We start from the raw sequence: 24,545 nt of genomic DNA on the forward strand, positions 1-24,545 counted from the left end.
CATGCGCGTTCCAAGGACCTCTGGTCTGCGATTCGTGTGTCCATCACCTTCGATTCCGGCGCTCGAACACCGGACTCTCGTTCCAGAGCCGAAAATTCTGTATGATTCCTGTGAGACAGGAAATGCAGACGGAGATGACGGTGACAAAGATCCTCGTTGACGCCTTCAGGTCGAAGATGGAGTCATCTGAGGGGCATTGGTTCTGCCTTGTGGTCTCAGACGAAGGGGCGTGTCATGGCATCCCGCGCCTCGTCCTCGAACACGTCGCGAATCACGCGTCTCAGATGGCAGGGTCAACTCTCTAAGTTGTGCCGGAAAAAAACATGCAGGATTTGAATCTGCCGGATTGTCAGACAGAGGTTCTTCTGTAAGTTTCCCAATGAACCGTCAAGAATCCCGGGAGGGCGAAAAGAGAGGCGATCGAGTGTTTCCCCGGGCGAAACACTGGAGTTTCGTAATGGAAGTGGATATTCGTCCTTCTTTCGGAAGATTGTTCGGTCGAACGCTCAAAAGTATAGATGATTCCATGACCCTACGCTTCGTATTCGAACGGCGCCGAAAGTCACGCGGAATGAAACGACTCCATCCTGTTGAAGCCACCGTCTAGATCATGGGTCTTCCATTGTGTCGCTTTTCTGTGGTTGAAGCACCGGTGGCATCGATGCTGCGGAACCAGCGAAATTTCTCAGGTGAGGCGTGAAACAATTTCTAAGAAAAGTCGAAATCACTTAAAAAAACTGCAAGAAAAATAAGCAATCCATTCAAGGCGAGAGTTTACACTTTATGAACTTTTTCAGAAGAATATTTATCTTCGGAGCCAGAGAATAACGGCGAAGAACCTCCGGGCTTTCTGAAAACACTCGACAAGACACTCATCCGACAGTTTCCGTCCCGGAGCGATGCGAAGCGCCGAGCCACTCGACGATTTCGTCCAAATCCAGGACTGCTTCATGCTACGAGAGAAGAAATGAAGGAACCATTGATACGTTACCATTTTTATTCGCACGCTAAACAACAATATGCGTCCTACTTTTTCGTTGGCATAAATAATAACAGATCCTATGTACAGGAGTGGAACCCCAATATTTTTCATGCTCCTCAGAGAGAAGTAGAACTTCGACGGGGCTAAGATCGCAACATCCCGCCAGGAAAAGGCTCGAAGTCCAATGTTGACGGTGGTGACCACGTTCGGAGCACACATGTTGAGACGGGAAGGGCTAGTGGACATCGTTGAGTTAGGGGCTTCGTTTCCGTTCCTCTGAGGTTGGTCAGTGTGAAGTGGAACTCCGATCGTGATTTGAATGTACAAATGCTACAAGTCAAACTCGATCCGAGCTTCTTCAGAAGCCGTAACCATGTGAGTAATGTGATGGCGCGTAGCCCTCAGGCACGATCGATCCTGCTCGGCTCATCTTTTCGCTCGGAACTGCGGAAGGAAGTCTCATTAGTCTTATTGAAAGAAGGCGCGTTCCAGCTGGCTGACCAATAAACGCGGGAAGATCGGAGTCGTCGCAAATTTGGAGCTCCTCTGTGGGGTTGGGTCGAAGACACGTACGATCTAGGGAGGACGACAATACACGGACGATCTCCCCTTCATTCGGTCTCCGAGAGTGGACCAACGAGATCATCAACTCTGGAATGCCGAACGGCGGCAATAATATCCCGCGGCCGGCTCCTCGCTCTTTGAAATCACCGTCGAAAATCCCTGGAATCGACGGTGCAATCGCGAGTATCCGCGAAGACTTTGACGAATTCCGAAGACTTGGATGGCGTGCGAGCGTTTTTCTGATTCATTCCCCACCATTCAATAGCTCGAAAGAGCTGAGATACGATTAGCGTCGCATATACACGCTTCGAATTGCAAAATCCATTTAGCTCTCCGCGAAGAAGCGTCGAGCGTGGAAAGCGTCAGATTAGTCTACCAGCGACTACGTGTCGAATCCGTCGACTGAGTCAAAGACGTTCCTCAAATTTTTGGTCGGAAATCGATTCCGCCGGAAGAGAGAAAATCTATCCAGATGGAATATTTGATGATCGGAATATTCAAGATCCGGGCAGCGGAGTGAGAATTCTATCGAATTCGAGCAGGCGCGCGGCGAAGATGAATCAAAAACGCAGGCCTTCCTCTCCCCCCTTCAGTTCGGCTACGATGGAAGGATTATTATTAACCCTGCGGCTTTGTGCAAGATCTCGTCAAGGAAGCGCGGATCATAAAGGACGAGTCTAGGTACATCAAAGAACGGAACGATCCTATGGAACGGAACCCCACGGAACTCGATTGCATAAACTTTGTCGGGGAAGCTTCCGCTGAGAGGAAGTTCGAGAAAATAAATTGGTACAGTTTCGATACTCCGTTCCGTAAGGCGAAAAACGTAGTAGAAGTTGTGGTGAGGAAGATGAATCCCTTAGAAGTACCGGCTCCCGCCCGCAATAACAGTTAGGAGTCAGGCTCGATTTCAGCCTTCGGGGAATCCCTCCTGCAGCTGGTTGAGGCTCACCTTTCGAGTTGAGGTAGTTTTTGGGCAGCATTTTCACGTAATAGCTCCCCAAGACGAATGCCAATATCGACAGGACGACGGAGTCTGCAACACCGATGCCAGCCAGAACGAAAGCCCACCTTATGGCACAGTTGCCTTGCGAGTATTCCCCGGCTAACGGACCGCAGACATCCTGGACGATAGAAATGTTCCAACCAGCAGGGTAAACGAGACATCCGCCGAGAAGGGTCATACCTGGAACGGCACACCTCATAAGCTCCCCGAAGAAGTCACTCGCCACAAGCATTACGCTTATCTCTCCCGAGTGTATCGCTAAGAAAAAGATTTCGACGGTTCTGTGTGTAGTCCGCGGGCAACTTGCTCCTGTCTGTCTGCGGGAAGCGTACGAAGGGTCTTCCGAATGCTCCTAGTAGCAAGATCCAGTACCAACAAGGGGACCTCGTCATATCTCCCAGAGCAGCCGACGGTTCCGTTTTGCGGTATGACACTACGCGCTGTTATTCCGAGTCTATTCGAAGCATACCGCTGCTTCATTGTTGGAGAGTTATTTTGGTGCTGGCCTCAACCAGATCCTCGCTCGAACCATACCTGACAACGCTTGCAGCCAACCGCAGATGTGGAAAGTGGTGGATGTGTTAACGAAGCAGAACATTGGCATGATGAGCACAGAAACGATGCTCAGAGCCACAGAAAGCCCGACCAGAACAGTTGTGATGCGGAAAGCCACCGACGGGATCTGGGTAAAGTCGGATAATGTCCCCGCGCAGGTGACACCTTGACCATCTTGAATCAGTTGACAGTATTTCCACAAACCGAAGTATCCGGTACCTGGAAGATGGGAGAAGATTATTCACAAGGAAATTTGATTATAACGATCATATCCTGTCCTGCGGTACGAGGGTCGGAACAAAGACAAAACGAAATCAGATGAAAGAGTTCGGCTCTGCGAACAAGGTCAAGCTGCTCGATTGCTGCATCGCTTCTACGGCGCATCCCGGGTCTTCATACACAGACCCCCAGGGAGAAAGCCAACGCTGTTCTCGTTGTCAGTGGTAATTACAAGCGCTATTCATTGTTGAGCACCAGGTCGTTCAATGTATCAGAACCAAGATCGTTCAAGTGCCACTCGCACATTATGGAAAGCTGCCAGAATAAACCAAGGATCTCCAGATGATGACGACGAGCAGGGAGTGGATCCAGACTGAATCTTCGCAGAGCTCTCATGCACGTTCAGCATCCCGCAGATTCCGACTTGCGTCTTCGTGTATTGAACGTCTGACTTTGAGGAAGCCATTCTCCGACAATGTGGAGCGTTTCCTACCACTCTCTTATTCCTTCTATCAAGATCTGTCTTCTTCATTCGTCTTCTTCCCGATTTCGGGAATAGAACTATAGTTCTGAAAGCGACATCATTCGAATCTTTTCAATCTGACAGGTGGAATTCCGCGTGTCAGAAATCCCTGCAGGCACTGGAACTCCTGGGGCAGCATCAATCACGACGTATCAATCTACGGGCTGCGCGGTCGGAAGTCATCTCGAGGCTCAATCATGAGCCCCGATCAATGTTATGAGGACGGAGCATTGAAAAATCGGGGAAAAGGCAGCGGAGCTCCATCCCTCAAAAATGAAATTATGAAAGGCTCAGATTCGAGAGACGAAGTGTCACAGGTTGACGCGAGGGCATGACACTCATGACGAGTTATTCTATCTAGAATAATTCTGTTGAATTCACCAGCGAAACGCGACAAGAGCTGAGAGTTCAGACCTCGCGTGTTGACATTTTCTTCCGAAAACAGTTGTGTCATCTTCGGAGCTCAACGTTTCAACCCTTGAAGAGCGAAGAGCACCTCACGCAAGCTTTCGGGATTCAAACTCGGGACGTTTTCGTCTGCCGCCGTACTTTCTTGCTTCACTGCTCCTCCAAAGTTCCCATCATCGCGAGCAACGTTTCGAAAACTTCGGCTACGCAGATAGCTGCGGGCTGAGACCGTTTCCTTCGCGCCCATCCCATTCTGCAGTGATTCCGAAAGCCACGCGCGGTAGCTCGGGATGGAAACACCTTTTAACGATACATTGTGTCAAAGCTCGAATTCTTAAGACTTTGTTCGATGGGCTGAACAAAGCTGGAGAATGAGCTATTATAAAGATCGGAAACTGAGAATAGAGCGAACACGCGTTCAGAGTCCTCCCAGTCATCGACTTCAGTCCCGTTCCAAGCTATGTCTAATTTAACCTCAGTATTGGGATTCGGGTTCTAATCCGTTTTGTTGACTGCGACGGCTTTGTCCGATGGGGTTGGACCAGGCCCTACCCCGGATGGACAATCGAGCTGGCCTTGAGAGTCACCTGCTGTGTGTATCGGGCTCGGAATCGAGAGCATCGGATCCGTAGATAGGACGGCTTCCGCAGTCCAACAGCACCGTGCCAGTCATTCAATCGCTGGCGGAGAAATTTCTTCTGTCTGCCGATTGTTCGTTTAACGAAAATTTCATCGCGCAGAGAGCCACGTGTTGGCCGACTTGCCGACCTATAATGTAATCTAAAGCTCGACAGGCGTTTTGTTCCCGTTTCACGTGAGTTCCTCCCATGACATCCATGCCGCTGAAATTCTCGCGCGCGCAGCGCAAGGTCTCCGATTGCGAGAAAATAAATTCTTTCCACAGGTGAGACACTCCTCTCATGTTTCACTTCTTTCGACCGAGTTTTTGGAGTCTCTAACGATGCCAGCGGAGAGCTCCACCCGAATTTTTGTCGTGAGGTGACTTCCGATCGGCAAGTGGACAATGCGTACACGATATATTTCTGAAAACCATAGCGGAAGTCAAGGCCGTCGGGCAGATCCCAAGCAGCAGATCGAGTAGCCCACTTAGCCTTCCCCAGGCTCTCAGCATCTACTTTCTGACAGCGAGCCCCCTGGGAGCGGAGCTAGCCTTCGCATGAAGACTTTCTGCTTCCACCGAGAGAGAAGAAATTCCGAAACAGGAAAAGAGAACCAGGATCAAACTCGATACATCGAACCCGGATTGGATACTGCGCTCGGAAGTCGACCGTGATTCTCGAAAGCAGCGGACCTTCCGTTGTTCGCGAATATCACCTGTGACACTGTAATGGGCAATCGTTGTTCGGTTGGTGCGGCCGTGCGGCCATTTCTCGCTTGAAACAATGGTCAGATGACTGGTTTGCGGTGAGAATCCTTTGGTCAGGAGTCTTCTTGACCTTTGGCTTGCTGATTCCAGGTACTCGACACAGCCCGGATGGGACAGGATATATGCAAGCAGTATGCTCGTGCAACAGGGTGACATCGAAACGAATGTACATGGGCATGCGCGGAGGCTTGCCATCAAAGCGGCCGTTCTCGTCGTAGAGATGGCAGCCCTCTCGGAATTAGTTTTTTTATAGAACCACGAAGAAGTGAAATGCTCTCGATCGATGGCACTGCCGATGACGTACTGTATATTCGAGCGTCTCAATGGGGGAACTGCCGTCTCTTGAGCGTTTTCGCGAGTCGAAAGTGGTGGAGGAAAGTAGCTTGGGCAGAACGAGTGGGGGGTCGGATCGAGCTCGTCATGCTGAATTCTCGGTAGCCCACATTGTCAGATAAGTTGCGCTTATCTTGGTCGGCGAGGTGGAGGAAGATTGGAAATCGCTCCACCGGGATGGTTCCTTATATGCCGTTGCTCGTTCATTGATGCCATTCGCTAAGAATTTCAAGCTCGACGAGGGTCACCATTCACATTGTTTCTGGAGAAGCGAATCACCGAATTCGGCACGTGTGTAGATTACGAACCGACTACGAACGATCTGAGCGTTGCGCAGTTCGTCATCGTTTTCGGTTTTCGTCTCGCCTTTCCACAACACGTCGCAACTTAGTAGTTGACCATCGTTGAGCATTCGCGTGTGCATTGTTGGGAGGTCTTAGGAAAATGGTTTTCCCTATTTTATCTGTTTTCTTGTGATTTACTCAATAGACGCCCCAAGGCGGGCCGACGGCGGAGGAACATCTTTCGGGGCGCTTACAAGGCACCTTCTGAGGCCTTAAGCTGAGCGCCAGTAAAGCCGAATGCACTATTGCGAGATATTTGCATCGAAGACATCGGATTTGTTGATATCATGGCACATGCCTCCATCGTCGGCAGCAGAATGTCTCCGAATTGTGAGTTGGAACTATGAACAGGAACGTTTTCGGCGATGTCGCTCCCGAGCGACTTCCAGGTGCAAGGTTATCTAAGGGTAGTTAATATTTCAATATAGACGCACGCTCGCTCCGATGCCAAATAGTGACAGTATTTGGCAAAGTTTCAACAAACTATTTTACAACTCGTTCTAAATGCGTCTCAGATTGAATGAGACAATCGAATTCGAATAAATCGCCCCAACGCTTCCATGTTACGAATTCGATGTTTTGACGCAGCGATCTTCCCGAATTCAAGGCTTTGAATAGAAATTCGACGATCTGACAACCCGGTAATCTTCCCCGGAACAGGTGGTCCAATACGGGATGAAGTAAATTCGAGTCAATTTCATGCGTTTACGGAGAATCATCGATGACATCCGCGACAACACCTGATGAGATCGGACAAAAGACCGAATCGCCTCTCATCATTTTCCGGCATCGAATTGTACGTATAAATAGCTATCACTATTCCTGTTGCCATCATCTCGGAAGATTTCGGAGCTGTGGACAAACCAGTCTGATTCACTGAGACGACTCGTCGTCATTGACATGGAAGTTCCCGCCCGGAACAAGCACTTCCAGTTCCAGATCGAAACTGCCATGTAGTCAGCGTAAACTTCACATATATCCTAAACTTGACCGTTGGATCAGATTTCCTACAAAGCTCGCTCGAAAGCTGGTCCGATGCAGCGACTGATCGCGAGAGGGTTTCCGCGAGGCATTCCGCACGCAAATCAATAACACTTGCTTCGGTGCTGAGGTCTCAATTTTCGTTTTCCAATTTTATGGTTATTCGTTTCGGCTTACTTCCTCGAGTCACGGTACTGTACCGGGAGTGTTGAAGTTCCTCACTGATTCTATGACCAGAAGCTGTGTTGATGTTGCCGGATCGTTGAAGTTTGTTTATACACGGCTACCGGCTTCATTATGGATAAGTTCACAGTAAGGTTGCCGAGAAGGGGGAACACTTCGAAGTTCTTGCGGATAAGATGACGGCAACATCTTTTTTTCCTTCTAAGCCTGCTCGTGGCCTAACCTTGCGCACGGTGTGACCCCGTAAACAATCCGCCGCAGAAACGAATGCTCATTAGGAGGGAGCCAACGCCACGTTTATAGAATACAGAGCTCCGTCTGCAAGTTTTGCGTCCAGCGCCGGGGTCCAACGAAAGCTCCCAGCCTTGCTGTTTATTCGAGCGGTCTTCCGTTCCCGGTAGCTTGAGGTTCCCTCGCGAGACGTGTCGCACCAGACTTCAAATGAAAGGGCCAACACGCAAACTTTCGCCCATAAAGTGCTAGAATCCGACTTGGCTATTACATCATTGCGTGTTGAATCGAGTCCGCCTTCAGGAACAGAATTTCGCCGCGGCGCTGTCAGAAATTTCCCGTGTTCTGTCAAGTCCTACGATCACCGCATCCATCAGATTAGCAAGAAACGCTAATTTTTGTCCAACCGTTCTCCCATTCATCAGTTCGCGCACTTGTTCATTCACTTTTCATTCATCGAGTTGTGCTTCCAGGGGCCATATGACCTTGGCCACCCACTCCCGAGCAACCTCTGAACCACAAATGGCTCAACAGAATTATTCGCGCAGTCCCGCCAAAGCGACGGAACAAGATTTTATATTAACGTGTAACCCTTATCATCACCTCGGCTGAAAAGCTCTTGATGAGTTCCGTTATTGGCATTGGCTTCGGCGTGGGGATTACCGTACCGTGAGCGCGAACCGCAAGTCAAGAACCATCATATGTCTCCAGCGGTCAGCTGGGCTTCTTAGGCGCGGCATATTTGATTCATCATCATCGATCAGAGGCGGTGGAAGCTCCTCGGACGGATAGCTTCTTCCGCTTAGGAGAACTTTCGGGACCGATAAGAATCTACCTCTCGAGTGCCATCCTATGTCGAGTCAGGCCCCCAGGCGACGGGGAGGGAGAATGGTTGGCGATCCCAAGAAGGAAGCGAACGTTTCCACACGCGGGGAAAAGCACATGGAAACGACAGAAGTAGGAATCGAATCACCAGTGTCGATTGAATGGGTGAGGACAATATGTGTATCGAAGAAGATCATAAGAGTAACCTCCTCATGAACAATGAACGGACCTGTGAGACCGCGACCGTCATCGCGTTTTCAATGACAGCTAACGGACGAACATGGTTCCGCGATCCTCGATACGGGAACACGCGCGTCTCACATTGAGTCAATAGTGTGTCTCATTTTCCCGGTCCGATTTCTCCGGTATGAGCGACCGCTAACGCTGCCGCCGTTGTTCCAAAATCAAAAGACGTCTGTGTTCGGTCGAGGCACGCATTTTTTCGCAACCGAATTATCGCTCAACGACTCACCGACAGATCGGCGGGCATACCACACTCGAATCGGAAAGCGACTCGACAGGCTGTCCGACGGACAATTTTGCGTATAGTTTGGTCACGTAACAAAGAGGTACCATAACATATTTTCACGAACCCCGCGACATTGTGACATCCGCTAATAGTCTTGGAACGGTGAGACAGAAGCAGCAAGAGGCTTGTCAACACATCCAGTCTGGTCGACTCTCCGGTCAAAGGGCCGACCAACTCGACTGAAGAAGAAGTACTTGACACATCCACTGACGTGAAAGACGAACATAGTTGGTCTCTTCGCGGCCATTGAATCCAGTGAATTACGAATTCAAGCGAAGAAATACCGGAGATAGCTGGTATCGATCAGAAAGGGTTTCGAGCATTCGATACGCATCGCGGCGGAAAACGACACAAGCCGGGGACCTCGACCTCAGTACGGGGATCCTTCAATTTGGCTTAGGGGACGCGTGGTCACTGGTCACTAGTGACCCGCCAAGATAAGTTTCAGCCGCACTGGATATCTATCTAATTCTCTTTTCCAGCTTCTCTGCAGCCACCCCGCTGTACGAATATTCGTCTGTTTTAGAAAGCGGCGCATCTGCTCGTAATGGTTAAAAATGGAATGACCCTGAAGCGACTTTGGAAGACAATAACGTCGCGTCCAGAATTTGCTTAATAGATGGATTCCCACTCAGAAGGTTTGAACACTGCGCATCGCCATTCAGTCAGTGCGTCGCGTTGGTGAGAATAGCTGAAAGACAATTCGTCCTGCGAAGTCGCTTGGAACGCTTAAGTGCGGTCGTCGTTGTGATGGAGTCGCTCTCGGACGCCGCTCCCGCCTTCTGTGTTGCGCACCAGAAGTTTTCCCGACGCGATCACCTTTGTTTCGACACTATATCCACAGCTACGGATGGCGAGTTCATGAGTGCGGGCTCAGAGCTCCGGAGACGGTGCCCTCCTTTTTTGGAACCTGATATTTCCGCCTCCGGATGACGTTGCCGCCATTTTCTTTAAAGGTTGCCGACTATTTACCGCGATATCATCCGGAAAATGAACTGAAGTGGCCGGACCGATCATTCGATCGCAAGGAACATACGATGAAAACAAAATACTCGATGTAAACAAGGCTCAAGATTGGACGCTTTGGCCGATGAGCGGGATGTCGATCGGCGAAGCAGCGATCCTCGGCCGGTCGGTTCCGAGGAACGAAAATCGGTCGAGTCGGAAAGCGACGCTCGACTTGCGCCATCTTCAACAACACAGACTTTAAACCTCAATCCGACAACAGAAACTCGGGAGGGAGCAAAAAAATTTCCAATCCATTTTTACGTGGAAAATCAGAAAATAAAAAAGCATTGGCAGAGGAGCAAAGGTTCGGAATCCGACGACCACTTCAAAAAAGCTGAAAATCGTCGAGCAGATAGCTCGGCTCGATGATTGAAACGGTGGAAGTCGCCACTGGCTCGCCTTGAAGATGTCGAGATTTATGCATAAGCAATGATTCTTCCTTCTCACCAGAGGACTCCGCTCATCTCTCTGTTCTCGAAGGATTCCTCGAATTGTCGTGGGAGGCGCTAGTTTTGAAAGACAATCCTCATCCCGGGTTTGGAAGCACGCCAATCGTAAGGTGGAAACTGACATCCAAGCTCGGTCGAAAATCGTAAGAGACTCACTCCGTTAGGAGGAAGCTCATGCAATCGTTTAGAATTATCCGACGGATAATCCGATATCGGTCGCGGGAAAGTCTAGTTACTCTGCGCATCCGCACGTCGTATGCGACAGTAGAGCAATCATCGTTGGATGTTCCGGAAATCGGAACGCGTGGAGAAAATGTATGAGCACTCGCGCCGTCCGAATGACTATTTCGATTGCTCGCGTCGAGAAAAGCGTCGAACACTGGGTAGGGCATCCTGGATAGATCCTGTGTGCTCATTTAGCTTCCACGCGTCTTCGTCACGCCAAGGGTTTTCTATTCAAGCTTCTTCATGCCTTCCCCGCCTTGCCTCATTCAAAATCATGGGAGACAAGATGCACGTCTAAGCTCGTTCCCCTTGAATACTGGCTCGAGTCGGCGCTTCCCTAAGTTCATTCGATTCAGCAGACTGTGAACACCCTTGAAAATTGGGGATTGAATTCACATGGCTCAAAAGACGAAGCGTTGGATCAATTTGCAATTGTGTTTTTGATCAATTTGCAACCACTCAGATCGGACAGAGATATATTCCGGAAACTACTTGTAAAAATATGGATGCTGTGAAACATTTCGCGGTATCGACCTTGGGCACGGCCCTCTTGGGACGAACAGTATCAAGGGCTCCTTGAATTCCTCCGGATCGATGGGATCCAACGTCTCAGGTCCGATCAATCGACGTTTAGGAGAGCATGCCCAACACCGCTGCCTATCCCATTCGAGGCAAGATGAAGTCTTCCCCGCTGGATCTGCCGGATGAAGATTCTCCTCCGTCAATTATTCATGTCGTTGGGATGGAGTTCCTGGAAAGCCGGACACCGCACCCAAGTGTGCGTCGTGGACCAGTGGCGTTTCTTAATTTGACGATGATCAGAGGCATCAGTTTTCTGCATTCCGGTTCAATCCATGAATGCGGTGACCGTAGTGATGACGCCGTATCGAAAAATATCGGGGTGCAGCCGCCTCGCGCAAGAATCTCCTCCCATCCATAAAATGTACCGGACACGTGCTGTCAGCCCAGGATTCCTAGTGGCGGGACTCAAAAGTATTTCCATCAAGCCCGCGATCGGGGGTTTTCAGCGATACGGCGAGAAATTCATTTTTTCCTCGAATCGAGCATTGCGTCAAGAAAGAGTTGGTCATTGATAAGTCACGAGACTCTTTCATATTCCCGCTCCGGGCGGCACTGCTCGATCGCTGTGGTCATCCGAAAGTTTTCACTTAGAGCCCGGAGAAAGTTTGACTCACAGAAAACCAGACTCGCTCAGATGCTTTCGTAGCACTGTGAGACTTCAGTCGATATTCGAAGTGGTACAGTGGTAGCACTGGGGCTAAGTGATCCAATTACGCCACGGGAGCTTGATTATTCGGACGTACATGTAATGTATGACGTTCGCCGGAGCGGGCTGTGTCCGAAGACCGAAACGAAGATCCACTTGCGCGAGTTCCGGCTTGCGAACGACGAAATTCCAAGACGACAGAAGAACGACTTCAGCTCTCTCATTCGCTGGATCGCAGACCAACCGCGGCGCGCGCATCACTTCACCGACGCTCCGACGTCCGCGACAAGTACTGCCTTCACTCCTAAAACCCTGACCGATAGAGCAGTCGGTCAGTCGACCAATCGAGCAACCAACGGATCGATCGACCGACCGACCGACTGCGTCGAGACCAGCGGAGCGTCAAACAAACGAATAGAACGACGACCGTCCGCTCAGTTCAACAAGAGCGAGTACTGTATCGACCAACAAGCGGAATATAAACTTCCGCACTGGGAGTTTGCATCGCGGTTCGACCCTCACTCAGTGAGCTTTGAGTCCGCTCTCGGGATCGACGCGGTGTTTCGGTTCTGAACGAACGCATATAATACATGTAGTTCTCAACGTGGTCTTATTACTGGCAACGGATCGGACGCGACGTCGTAACTTTCTAACAGGTCAACACCGGCACCAAGTTGACGCCGAAACCCCCTTCGATACCTTGCGGTGAATTTCGCGAATCGGTGGTGGATACTACCGTCATTGTACCGGCAGGACCACTGGAACAAGGCGGATGCAAATGAAATGTGTCGAACGTATAAAGAACTTTGAACGCTCTGCTGAAGAGCAATGACAGAATAATGACGCTAGTTACAGAAGAAAGGAGTTTTTTCGCCAGTGTCAGAATTGAATGGGAAGTACCATTTTAGGCGTCGCGTTCGCACCGCGGAGAAGAAGTTTGAGGTATTCAAGTTGAGAAACTTGACAGGGGGCTGAAAGAAGCGTTCGTCATTGCAATGCTGCAATTGGAAGCATGTCAAAGTAGACGCCGGTGCACAGTTCGAAATGATCCCCGCACTCTTGACTTGCGTTGTCATCCGCTAATATGATGAACCAATTTTTATCTGGATTGTGATCTCGACAACGTCAAAAGCTCCGTCCGTGAGTAAGGTGGAAGGCCCGCGGCTCGCAAACGTTCGAAGACAATGTGGGCTGTGTACTTCATGCGGTACCCACTTCATGTCCGGACGATTTCATTTTTGTCCCGGAAACGTCGAGCCTGCCCGTTATGGTAACATTGTAATCGGAAACGTAGATCACGACAGGCAGGGGATTTCATCTTTCCGACGTCCGACACAGAAAGACTTGTAAATCGGAACGAGAATCAAACCGGTGGGTGACGCTCTCTACCACGAGCCCAGCGAGGATGTCCATCCGTCTAGCGGAAGATTATTCCGCGAATTAACCGCAGCATCGGACAAATCCAGCTCAACATCGCGTTGAATAGATTCAAACGGACAGCATACGCCCCGAATGGTTTCGCTGCAAGGGGTTCGCCATGGGACTTCCTAAGAGAAGATTCTATGAATTCAATACCGGAAAACCCCCCGAGTTTCGAAAGATTGTCCTCGTGAGGTCGCTGTCGAACTCGCTCGCTCGCTCCCAAGGCAGATGGGACCCGTTGCTCGGACAACTTTCTGCATAGACGGGTAGTCGATCAGATAGATGACGACCGTGGCTCGGGGTCTTTGTGTATAGTTTACAATGGTTTTCACCTTGAAGTCACGCTTCCCTCCGTGTGTCGAGAGAAAACCTTCATCCGGACTGAAGCCGCTGTGTGTATAATTGTCAAGTTCTCCTCTTCGAAGCATCGGATATCTCCGCGCGAATCTAATAGCCGAGATGCGGCGGACCCATGTAGAGCGTTTCCTTTCGCAGGAGTTGTTTTGCTTTTCCAAAGCTACCCACGCCAGCGACTCGTGGATTTGGGGACGAAAGCTCTTTTTGACTCCGCAATTCATTTTGATGATGAAACGGCGGTATCATCACCTGGGATGGCACTGCTTGCATCATACGTGAAGCTCAGCCGCGGAATGAATGGGAAAGTGAATGAATACTGACTGCGCTCGAAGAATTTTCGCTCATTAAATCGCGGATGTGCGCCTTTCTCATTTGGCTTGCACTGTGGTCGGGCGATCCGACCGAGATTCGGCGGTCGACGGAACCTCAGTAGTGCATTAGCTCTTTCTGAAGGGAATATGAGGTCAGATACGCCTCCCCCCGCACCAGGCATCCATGTCAGTGAAGATCGAGCTTTGGCTCGTAGGCAAATGCGCGATCAACGATTAGGTAATAAATGAGTAGTCTGTTTCTGCATCGAGGGAAGGATTGGAGAGTGTTGAGAGAATGAGGGCAGAGGTTGAGCTGCTCCACGTACGGGGGCTGTTTCGCTATTTCGTTCGACTATGGCTCGCACTCGCTTGTCTTCTTCGTAGTCATTGAAGAATGAATGGGAGCGCAGAAAAATGGACGGATTGGTAAAAGATTGTGGATGAAGAAACCGAGCAAGATAGACAAATAGATCGCGTTGCTTCAGAAGCCGCAAGATTGGACGCTGGTAAACGCGATATTGTATTCGCGGCCATCATCTGAGAGTGGAACGGAGCTTGTGCGATAATCTCGCGCGAGCAGAATACCGCTATCCAGGGCGAGCTCAAGGTTCCGCGTGACCAGAGCCCCCCATGAGCAATGTATAGCATTTGCTGCCATTGACAGAAAACTTCATTCAGGAATCGGAGAAAAAGACGGTATTTATAGATCCAGGGTTCTGACCCGAAGTCTTGTACATTTCTGGGTAACATGTACCCGGGCGAGAAATCTGTCCAAATTTCCATGTGGAAACACTTCGGTTGATGATTCCAGATGTGGCTCAGAAAATTTTCATGGGTAGAAAAAAAATTGTTACTTTGTTCCCGGTATGAGTTCTCAGGCGCGGTTTCCGACAAGGGTGTCTGGCGAGCCCCGCGAGGGTACATGACCCGCGAGCAATCCCCTCGGCCGGCGGTTCACTAGGCCGACAGCGACGACTCTCCGACAAGTCGCTTCAGGAGTCCGCGAGCAACCATTTTGTACTGAGCTCATCTGGGCTCTGATCGCATGGAAATATCGCTCGCCGGAAATATTCCACACAGTTTTGGGGAAACGGGAACATGTTCGATATCTTCGATTGAGTCCGGCCTGAATGATGTTGCAGGGTCCATTTCGCCTGCGTGCGATCGACGGTGCCGTTTTTCTCGAGTGTTGGAATTTTCGTCGCTCTGCGGTCCATTCGGGAGTGGGCGCGGTATTCATCCAGCGAACGCGTCAGCGAGTCAACTACAAAAACGATTTCCGCGCTGAAACTCGCGCGTCACCACGAGTTTCAGAGGCTTTTTCCCTTTAGTGTCGTAAGTAACGAGGGCTTGTTGAAAGTTCTCTGTCCAGAACTCGAAATGTAAACACGAGAATGTGGTAACTCAAACGGGAAAAAACTTGAGACAACATCCGATAGATTCGCAAAAACTTTCGTCTTCCCGGCGGCGGGGGAAAAAGGAATAAGAAGGAAAAACTCGCTGTTTGTCTAAACTCCTCAAAAACCTACCAAATGAAACCAACACCTTGACGTCGATCTTTTGACAACTGTGGCGGACTCATGTTTCCGAAACGTCTTTTCTTCACACCACGACTCGCTCTTCAGCCATGTCGTACGCAGCGAACGATCATGAGGAATCACCATGCGAGCATCGTCCGCATGCATAATGCCTGATACCACTTCCTTCGTCACCTCTTGGTGATAAATCAATTCCTGCCGGATTCATACGTCCGGATATCTGAAGGAAACTAGGAGTAGGGCAGACTTTTCCGAGCCGGTATTTCCCGGCGGAAAAACGATCGGGAAGTCTACCTACATAATGCTCGACTATGGTTCGACAAGATGCCTTTGCACCGGAGATCGCAAGCGGTTCGCCCCTCTTGCTCGGCGGCTCCCACGGCCAACAATGTCGCTGAGATTGTTTTTACGCATCGAGCTCATTACGGAGGCGGTATTCATTTTTGCCGTGTATCCGTCGGAACGATGTCGCCGTGGGATATATTGGACACTTCTCCCGCTTGTTTGTATCCTGTTTTTTTTACCGAGGTGATATTATCTCCAAACTTCCACAACCAAGAAATATTTTTCTGCAGTAATACGGACCAAGCTCCGTTCCAGCATTAAGTCGGTATGGCAAATGAGAGCATCGACATTGAACGCCGTGATGGTTCCTCGGGTTTTATTTTTTCTTACACTTCCATTTGAATTCTCAATACCCCCCGACAACTGTTCCGATCGCGCCTTCGGCCCGTACAGCGTCGCTCGCGCTCATATCCGTACAGCGTCGCTCGCGCTCATATTTTCAGGGCCGGAACCTCGCTTACCTCTGCGAGGGGCTGGACCAAATAATGTCTCCGGAATCACCCCTCTTTCAATGCACTCTGGGCGCTTTTCTTCGCTTCAGGCATTCGCGGAGATCAGCGTACGAGTCTATTACACCAGTTCAAACAGACTGACGGCGATCAGACGCTTTTAAGCAATGTAAATACGTTCACAAGTCGGAAACGCAAATGTCGCCGCGGAACCAGCGGAAGAAATGAGCGGTGGTAGACAGCTATTTTTCCCTGAGCAGGGAGACCTGTAACCCGGGTCACGTTATTTTTGCCGATTTCCACCACGAAAAGACGAAAGGAAAAATACGGATTTCCAGCCGACATCGAGCAAACAGCAAAGCTGCCTGGATCCACTGGCTCAGTGGCCGCCTGATCGCTCGCCGCCTGCTCCGAGGGATAGGAAGAAAGCCGAAGCGTCGATCGTTGATGATTCTGAATGTTTCGCCATGTAAATACACAAGCCTCATATTACATCGAGTTGGTCGGAACTATTCGAACGATTTCGTCTATCTTCTTCTCACATCTCAATGGATATGTCGAGGGTGATGGCAGACATTACGATTATCGTATGTTCCTTTCACATTACCGTCAAAATCGACGATTGCGACGAACACTGACGTCGTCAATGTTCTCATCGACCGAAACTCTCGACGAACACGTCTTTTGTCGGTCGGCCGAATCATTTGATTGATTCACCATCGCTTTTCGTTACTCTTGTCCACTTGCGCGCCGCTGCTGAGGAATGCTAGTACAGTCGAACGAATTCCTGCTCGTATACAGAATCCTCTTCGCGCTTCGATCGAGGACTAAGGTGTATGACACGATGGGTACTTAGGCTCCTTTCCGATTCCGGTCTGTCAACGAGTGACCAGCTCCTGGTATCCGGAGCGATACAAGACCATGCGATCGATTACGGGGAAATGCTTTACTACGAAACCCCTCAATCCGGACAATCGACGATTCTTTAGCTGGCTCATGTCTCGAAAGAGTCTTGTCATGCTGAGCTGCCATCTTCGGATCTATTTATGGGTGTCTTTCTTGAACTGACACCCAAAAGAAACCAGTTCCTAATCTGATTTTCTCGATATTCTCTCTTCAAATACGTCGGCTTCTCATTATTTACCATTCCCACATAAGGAATCGGACATTAAGTACCACCGCTGGGTGACATTTCCGATTTGGCCACCTGAGCTCCGTTTCTTTCGGGGTATCACTTCTTACGAACCACTAGGATATGGAATCCATGCCGCTTGGCAGGTATTCTTCGAACTTGACGGATTTGCGCAAGCAGGTGGGCTTATCTAAAAAGCGCAATTCCCGATATCGTTCCGGCTCTTCCGAATTCGGCAGACATGACTTACGGCTGTCAATGTATCGGACAACACATAGGTAATAGGTACATAGGATGCGACTCAGAAATTGAGCGGCGACGCCCGCGCGAGCGGAGGCCTTAATGGAGACTCACCGGGTGAATCCTTGGTGTCACCGAGCCAGTGGGGTTGGAAGAAGACTACGCAGTCTATGATACAGAAGCACACGCTGAAAACGCCCCAGAGAACGGCTATGGCTCTGGAGTTTTTCATTTCGACCTTGAGGTCGTCACTTTCTGTGCGATACAGAGGCGAATTGTTTGAATAGCGATCGTGTTGCCACATGTTCATGTCTGATATTGAAGTCTGCTCGCAGTTCCTTCGGACTGGATTTCCCGCACGAGAGTTTCTGCAGATTCCGTTGAGGTAGCCCACTGCCCGGGCGAGAAAGTCGTTATTCACCGCTGAGTTGAATCCCTTGCTTCACTCTGATCAATCCGTGGGCTTATTGGGTGACACCTGAAAGAAAAGGGAATCTTAAAACTTTGGAAAGATCGCGTAGCTCACGGTTGGACTGGGAAGAATGTGAGCCGAAAAAACGCATCTCCCCCTCGACGAGATCACATCGAATTCAGGAAGCGGGCCTCCCACCCCGCATTATCTTCAAAAAAGATATCGGTTGCCTTCGCTTGTGTTGGACATGCCCGAGATGTCGCCGACCGTCCGAAAACGGGGTCCAGCGTTTTTCTCGGCTCCGGCTCTCTGCGTTCGGACGCTCTTTTCCTTTATCCAAGGGCTGGACATCGACAGCTTCTGCTGCGACTATCCCCCTTATGTCTACTTTCGGCTATTTTTCTGTTTGTGTGTGGTTGACCGATTTAGGAATCGTGCCGCTCAAACGGGTCGAATTCCGTCACGATTTGAAGCTTTACACACTTTGTTTTGCGTTCAGGCCAGGGCACCTGTTCACGAGATGTTTTCGGAACAAGCAAGAAATCATCGAAAACCAATCAACTGACGCACCAGTCTGGGGACATCTTTCAGCCTGGAGAATTTCGTCGCAGTGCAGCTTCTCGATCGCCTTCATTGCCGGCGCTACATTTCTGGCGTTCGCGGGCGTGTCGCGAGGAAAATTGATTAGAGGAACTGAAATCTTTGTAGAAACAGCTGGCATGAGCTCTCGTAAAAAAGTGACTACACCCTTCGTGACGACATTCGAATCGAATATCTCCGGCTTGTTTATGTAGACGGCTGTTATCGATTCAGATTCGCACCTTGAGAATAGTGTATATTCACAATTGATATGGAGCAGCTGGGATCTTTGGCAAAGTGGATTCTGATTCGAGAAAGTGTTGGCTCCGTATCAAAAGCACTTCGGGTTTAACCGCGGATCTTTCCCTGCTTGAATCGAATCTAGGTACCTCTACAGATCTTGATCGATAAATCACCCATCGAGAGATCACGTAAATTGCAGCGGAGATCGAAATTTCGGCGTATTCAACCCGAACTCGTCTCCTTTCCCTGGAGAGAAACCGATGGGGACATACCGCTCATCTCTTTCCGCGGCTTTTCCCTGCGGGGGCAGCCGGACACCTCTCAGAGGAAGTCGACGTTGTTCGGCATTCGAAACGGCCCCTTTTTACTTCCATGGCCGGAGCCGGTCGGTGGCATCCGCCCCCGAGGGTACGGTCGAGGGCTCCGGCAAGTCGGCTCCTCCCTCGACGCTCTCCATACGGCGAAGATCGCTAGAGCTTCGACCTGTTCTTGAAAGATCGCTCACGCCGTAAGAACGCGTTCGGAGATGTCAACAGCGTTCCTGAGCGGCGTTGTTCAATGTTCAATTATTCCTTCACGGATCCAGCCTCGGTTCTCAGAAGGGGGCTGATCATCCAGGTTTTTAGCAGAGACAATTAAAAGTGCGATCATTTCGAGAAGAATAAATTGAAATCTGAGACATCTATATGCCGACCCTTTGCTAAGGATTACCGACGAGTCGAGCTTACGCGAAAAGCATCGCAAGCTTGATAACAGTCATTAGCGATGGACGCTTAGCGAGAGAAGGACGAGGAAAAATGAGAAATCCCTTGTGCTTCCTGAAAACCATCAGATGAGACGCAGCTAGAACAGATGAAGGGTACTAGGTAGTACTTCACGTAATTTTTTTTCTATTAAGAGCGCTGGGCTGCGGCGCTGTTTAATTACCACAAAAAGGTGCGACGCTCCAAGCATCGCGGGGCTTTTTATGACGGCTATTCTCTGATTTTTTCCTCGCCTTCCCCCTGTTGCGGATCCTACAGCCACTCTTCCCCCGACCGATGTTTCGATCAAGAGATACCCGACACCAGATAACTTTCACTCACTAGAAGCTTGAATTCAGACGTTGGAGCCTCAATCACGGATCACGGTACGGGAAAAAATCAATAAACACATCGTAAAAATGAGCCGCGCTCAGGCTTCCCGGTGTATATGTGTGTTTCCGACTTAACAAGTACCCACACGCCGTAAGTGAAAGTCTGTTTGTAATGAGTTTTTAGGTCTCGGGAACAGCCTAGCGGCCGTTGACTGAGTGCGAAGCGCGAGCAGTGCCGAACTCGTGGCTATTTCTGCCGCATCGACGTTCGCGGCGGCAACTTTCCCGTCAACAGAACGGCTAAATGTTCTTCTTTTCTTCTTTTTGAACAACTACGAGCTTTCGAATGGATTCTCAGCAAAGAGGTCCGCGGCTTTGTTGTAGTCTTCGTTCGAAGTTCGTAAGTCTACGCTGTCGCCGGCGTCTGGTCGCCGCTGAGTTCGAAAGTCCGATAGAGCGGCCGAACAAGCAACAGACTAGGAGCTGGCGGAAAACTTCGAAGAAAAGAGCCCAGCCGGCATAGCAAACCGATAATCAGCTATATTTGGTGGACGGAAGCACATCGACCCCACACAGCATAATTCTCGCAATCACGTCTTCAACTTCAGGAACGCTATCTCCGCTTCAAGATTCTCGATATTTGACATCTCGTGGAAGCGCGCGACTCACTCAGCTCGCATTGAGGCAACATGAGGCCACATCGAGTTTCTCGCCTCACTCCCGCCAGACGTTTGCGTTTCTCTCGGAAATTGTGGATTTGTGGACTAGCTGCTTGGTCGACCCTCCGGAGATGGCGATGCCTGAGGTCTCCGACACGAATTGCAGCGCCGAAGATGTCTGGTGGTCTCATATTATGAAGTGGATGAAGCCGTTTCCCTGAGCTGTCGCGAGGAATTCCCTACGATCTTCCCGCGCTTTGACCATTTCAGAGCCGTAACTCGTAAATTTCGCTTTCACTGAAGGACAGCTAAGCCTGCTTATCATGCAGTTCATGCTGCTGCTGGCGGCGGTATAGGTAGCGGAGATATTAGACGATGCCGTCGTCTATAATTCAAAAACTTACGAGCCGTGAACTATTCCGAGAAGACCACTCGGAGCAGCTCGGCATGAAGTCCGGCTAGCTGAGCCAACCTGAATGTATCCGGACGGCTCATAATGACGAAATTATCATTCATTCTTTCTTCCATACGCGCTGAAAGTGAAAGAGTCCACCGTAAACTTTGACTTCCAACCGACTGCATTCGCGTTGTAGGAGCTAGTTTTTTTCTGCTCCATTTTCGTAGAAGTTCTTCTCCCATCTCAGGGTAACTATTAGGACCAAGGTCGTCCTCACGGCGTTCTTTCACAGAGCTTTAGATGATGAGAGGAGCATCGGAGGTAGGTACCGAGAAAATCCTATCCCGTGATCAAAAAGGCGATCTGAGCCATCGTTAGCTTCTTGCTTGTCGAGGTGCTTATGAACGTTACGCAAACACTGAAAAACAAGCCAACAAATACAGACAGGTACTGGAAAGCTTGACAATTGCAGTGCGGCAATCCCGTGAGAACCATTGCGCTTTGATTCGGTAATTTGTGGAAGCGTTTCCAAAACATGCCGAGACTCCAAATGACGCTCGTTTTGCATGTTTATGAGAAACGTTGGGCGAAATGCTGAGTTTGAATCGAACGAGCTACCGGCGAATATCACGCCCATCGTGGCGACGAAGATACTGCCTTGTCGAAGCATGATTTCGGCTGCGGCGGTAGCGGAGTTTTCGGGTTCCCTTTTGTGAGCTGTGACCGGACCACGTCAACAAGTCGCCCGTGATAGACTTGTCGCTCGAGGCGATTGCTCGACTGAAGAATCACAATCGCAATATTGTAGCTCGCGGTCCATGGAGTTTCAACAGAATGATGTCGGATGTCGAATGCCGACGAAGAATGAGAGCCGAGAAAGGAGAGCAAGCCGCGGGCGCATCTTTCTGAAATTCGTCTGACATCTGACTCTTTCAGTCAAAACTTATGATTCATGCGAATTCGGTGCGCGACGAACCTCGCGAACTAATGTTGACGAACGCCGTTGTTCGCATTCTGGAGTCAAGGCGGAGAGTTCACTCGATGATCCGATGGAAATTAAGCGAATCGTTTTCGGTTCGATCAATCATCCCGATCGTGAAATCCGCCAGAAGTCAATCGCCGTACAGTCGGATCGTCATCGCTAGACTTTCTGTTTCGGCTGAGACTAATATCTGCGATAGTTTGTATGAGGACTTCTTCATTCCCCGGGGAAGGAGAGGCGCCGTCACGAGGCAAGAGCTCTCGAAGAATAATGTTCGTGACCGAGAGACGCCCCATCCGGTCTAAATGCGACATTTCTGCTCTACTCTAAATATTTCAAGGCTCGGAGGAATAGTCGATGCGTTATCGATAAGATAAGCTCTCCAGATTTCTTGAAACCGAAGGCTAATTCCGTGCGGAGGAGGTACCTGTCGGTGATATTCCAGACGTACAATGATGCGAGGAAATATTATCCGGCGTGTAGCGTTGTCCTGCGTCGCTCCAATGGAAGCACTGAGAACGACAGTCACACAGCTGAAGCACAGTTCACACGGAAAACACACTTCTCAATGGACCGCAAACGGTGCCTCGGAGCAAGCAAATGCGACTTCATCCGTTCACGTGAGGAAGGGACTAGTCTTCGTTTTTCCCCTTCCCTCTTAGACGGAGCCGCTGTATAACGGTAGCTTCAGACACGGAGGAAGCGGAACGGCTCCTAGGCGAGAGAGAAAGAGAGGAGCATGCGCGATTGAACAAAAGCTTTTGCTTGTTGATTAATCGGAGAATGTTGGGAACAGATGGCGAATATCGGACCTCTTCACATTTTAGTGATAGCCCGATAGATATTCAGGCACGTCTCCCTCGTCCTAACGTGAAGATTCCATTTCCAGAAGGCGATCCGAACCTCGAACCTGCATCCGGAGTCCTCTGAAAGTATTTCCATGAAGACGCTCCCCGATTCCACGCACTGGTCTGACTACTGTCTTATCCATAAGGGATAACAAAAAGGCAGAGCTTCTCTCTGTATGTACTGGAGTGTTCAAACGGGGCAAGTTCCTACATCGAGCGAAAAGATTCTTTCTCTTCCGAGCCTTCGTTCTACATTGCTCTGGGGAAACTCTTTGCTCACTGGGAACCGAATCGACTTGTCGGTATCCGCTCATATTCTCTTGCGGTGTTTCGTTTGTATCGAATGAGATTCCGTTATTCACTTCATTGGCGATTGAATTCAACGAAGACCAGAATGGTAACCAGGCGAGAAGTCCCCAGTCGATATACGAACCTCAAGTCGTGACCCTACGACGAGAACGGGGATTCGGAATTCCAAATGAGAGAATTGAGGATTCAAGAAATCAATATGCTGTCATGTTAGGGGGACAACCGAGGGCTAATGTCACCGCTCCGTGTATTATAAGCGACCTATAGTCCCGCCTCCCCGTAGTTTATTTCAGGAATAAAGAAAAATTAGAGCCGAACGGGAAAGAGGACTGATGAGGGAGGAAAGTGAATGAGTTTCAAGACAACAGCTATTAACACAGACGATCTCTCAGATTATTACTACGGTCGTCAACATGCTGGACTTCCGCAATCACCCATCCCCGAGGCAGAGAAGTTGACAACCGAATCACTGCATCGGGTTTGGAGACCTACGCGAAGAAATATCAGGAGACACCGTGCCTCCAGCCAAGCTCGGAGATTCAAGCTCAGATTATGTACAGGCTCCTGTTCGGGGACAGCCGAAGAGGATACTCTCCAGAGCTCCATCAGGCCCTGATCATTCCGACTTTCACTTCAAGCGATCTCCTTCGGCGTTGCATCCATCTCACAATCGGCGTCTCCTGAAAACTGAAAGCTCCCCGAAAAGACACGGAAAGGATGACACCTGCCACCTGCTGTCACCCCATTCCATTTGACGTGCTCTTCGGTCTACACTCCGTAGCTCCCATTGACGGGGGAAATTCCCCAAGAACGGCGGAATTTGATTTGCTCGGGAGACCACTCTCGAAACCTGATCACGCTGATCACCAGGAACTCGGGGATGTCCTTTCAAAAAGAGGCTTATCTCGTCGGAGCTTAGAGTCACTAAGTGCGTGAAAAATTCCCGACAAAGTGACCTGTCGATGCCTCAGCGATCAGAGGCCGGAAATCTGATCCCTGTCATTAAAAAATTATCAAGAATCACGCTCGGAAACCGGTGTTCTTCGTCCCCTGGGTCGGACGATGCCCCGTGATGAGGATTGTGTTCGGAGCGGAACAACGACAGAGTCAGTCTGGATTGGACATCTCTTCGGGCAGCTCCGGTGGTGAATCCGCATTTTACGGAACGCCTCTAATTGTCCGGTCTGAAATCACGCCCACCACGGTGGAGAGGCAGACATGCGTACAAACGGCCAGTCGACCGACTCGCCTGCCCGATCGTTCCGGG

At 50.0% G+C, this 24,545-nt stretch overlaps 1 protein-coding gene across 1 annotated transcript; it reads right to left on the reverse strand.

The window, feature by feature from the left end:
- Window positions 1–1,270: 1,270 nt before the first annotated feature.
- On the reverse strand, window positions 1,271–22,731 carry LOC100903597 (LHFPL tetraspan subfamily member 3 protein). Its single transcript, XM_003741541.2, has 5 exons — window positions 22,573–22,731; window positions 17,889–18,252; window positions 3,087–3,326; window positions 2,499–2,732; window positions 1,271–1,426 (listed from the first exon to the last, which is right to left on the reverse strand). The coding sequence occupies exons 2-5, from the start codon at window positions 18,082–18,084 to the stop codon at window positions 1,341–1,343; spliced, it is 756 nt and encodes a 251-aa protein (XP_003741589.1). The 5' UTR covers window positions 18,085–18,252; window positions 22,573–22,731; the 3' UTR covers window positions 1,271–1,340.
- Window positions 22,732–24,545: the final 1,814 nt, after the last annotated feature.

This window comes from Galendromus occidentalis, unplaced genomic scaffold (assembly GCF_000255335.2).
Source record: "Galendromus occidentalis unplaced genomic scaffold, Mocc_1.1 scf7180000077185, whole genome shotgun sequence".
NCBI classification, from domain to species: domain Eukaryota; kingdom Metazoa; phylum Arthropoda; class Arachnida; order Mesostigmata; family Phytoseiidae; genus Galendromus; species Galendromus occidentalis.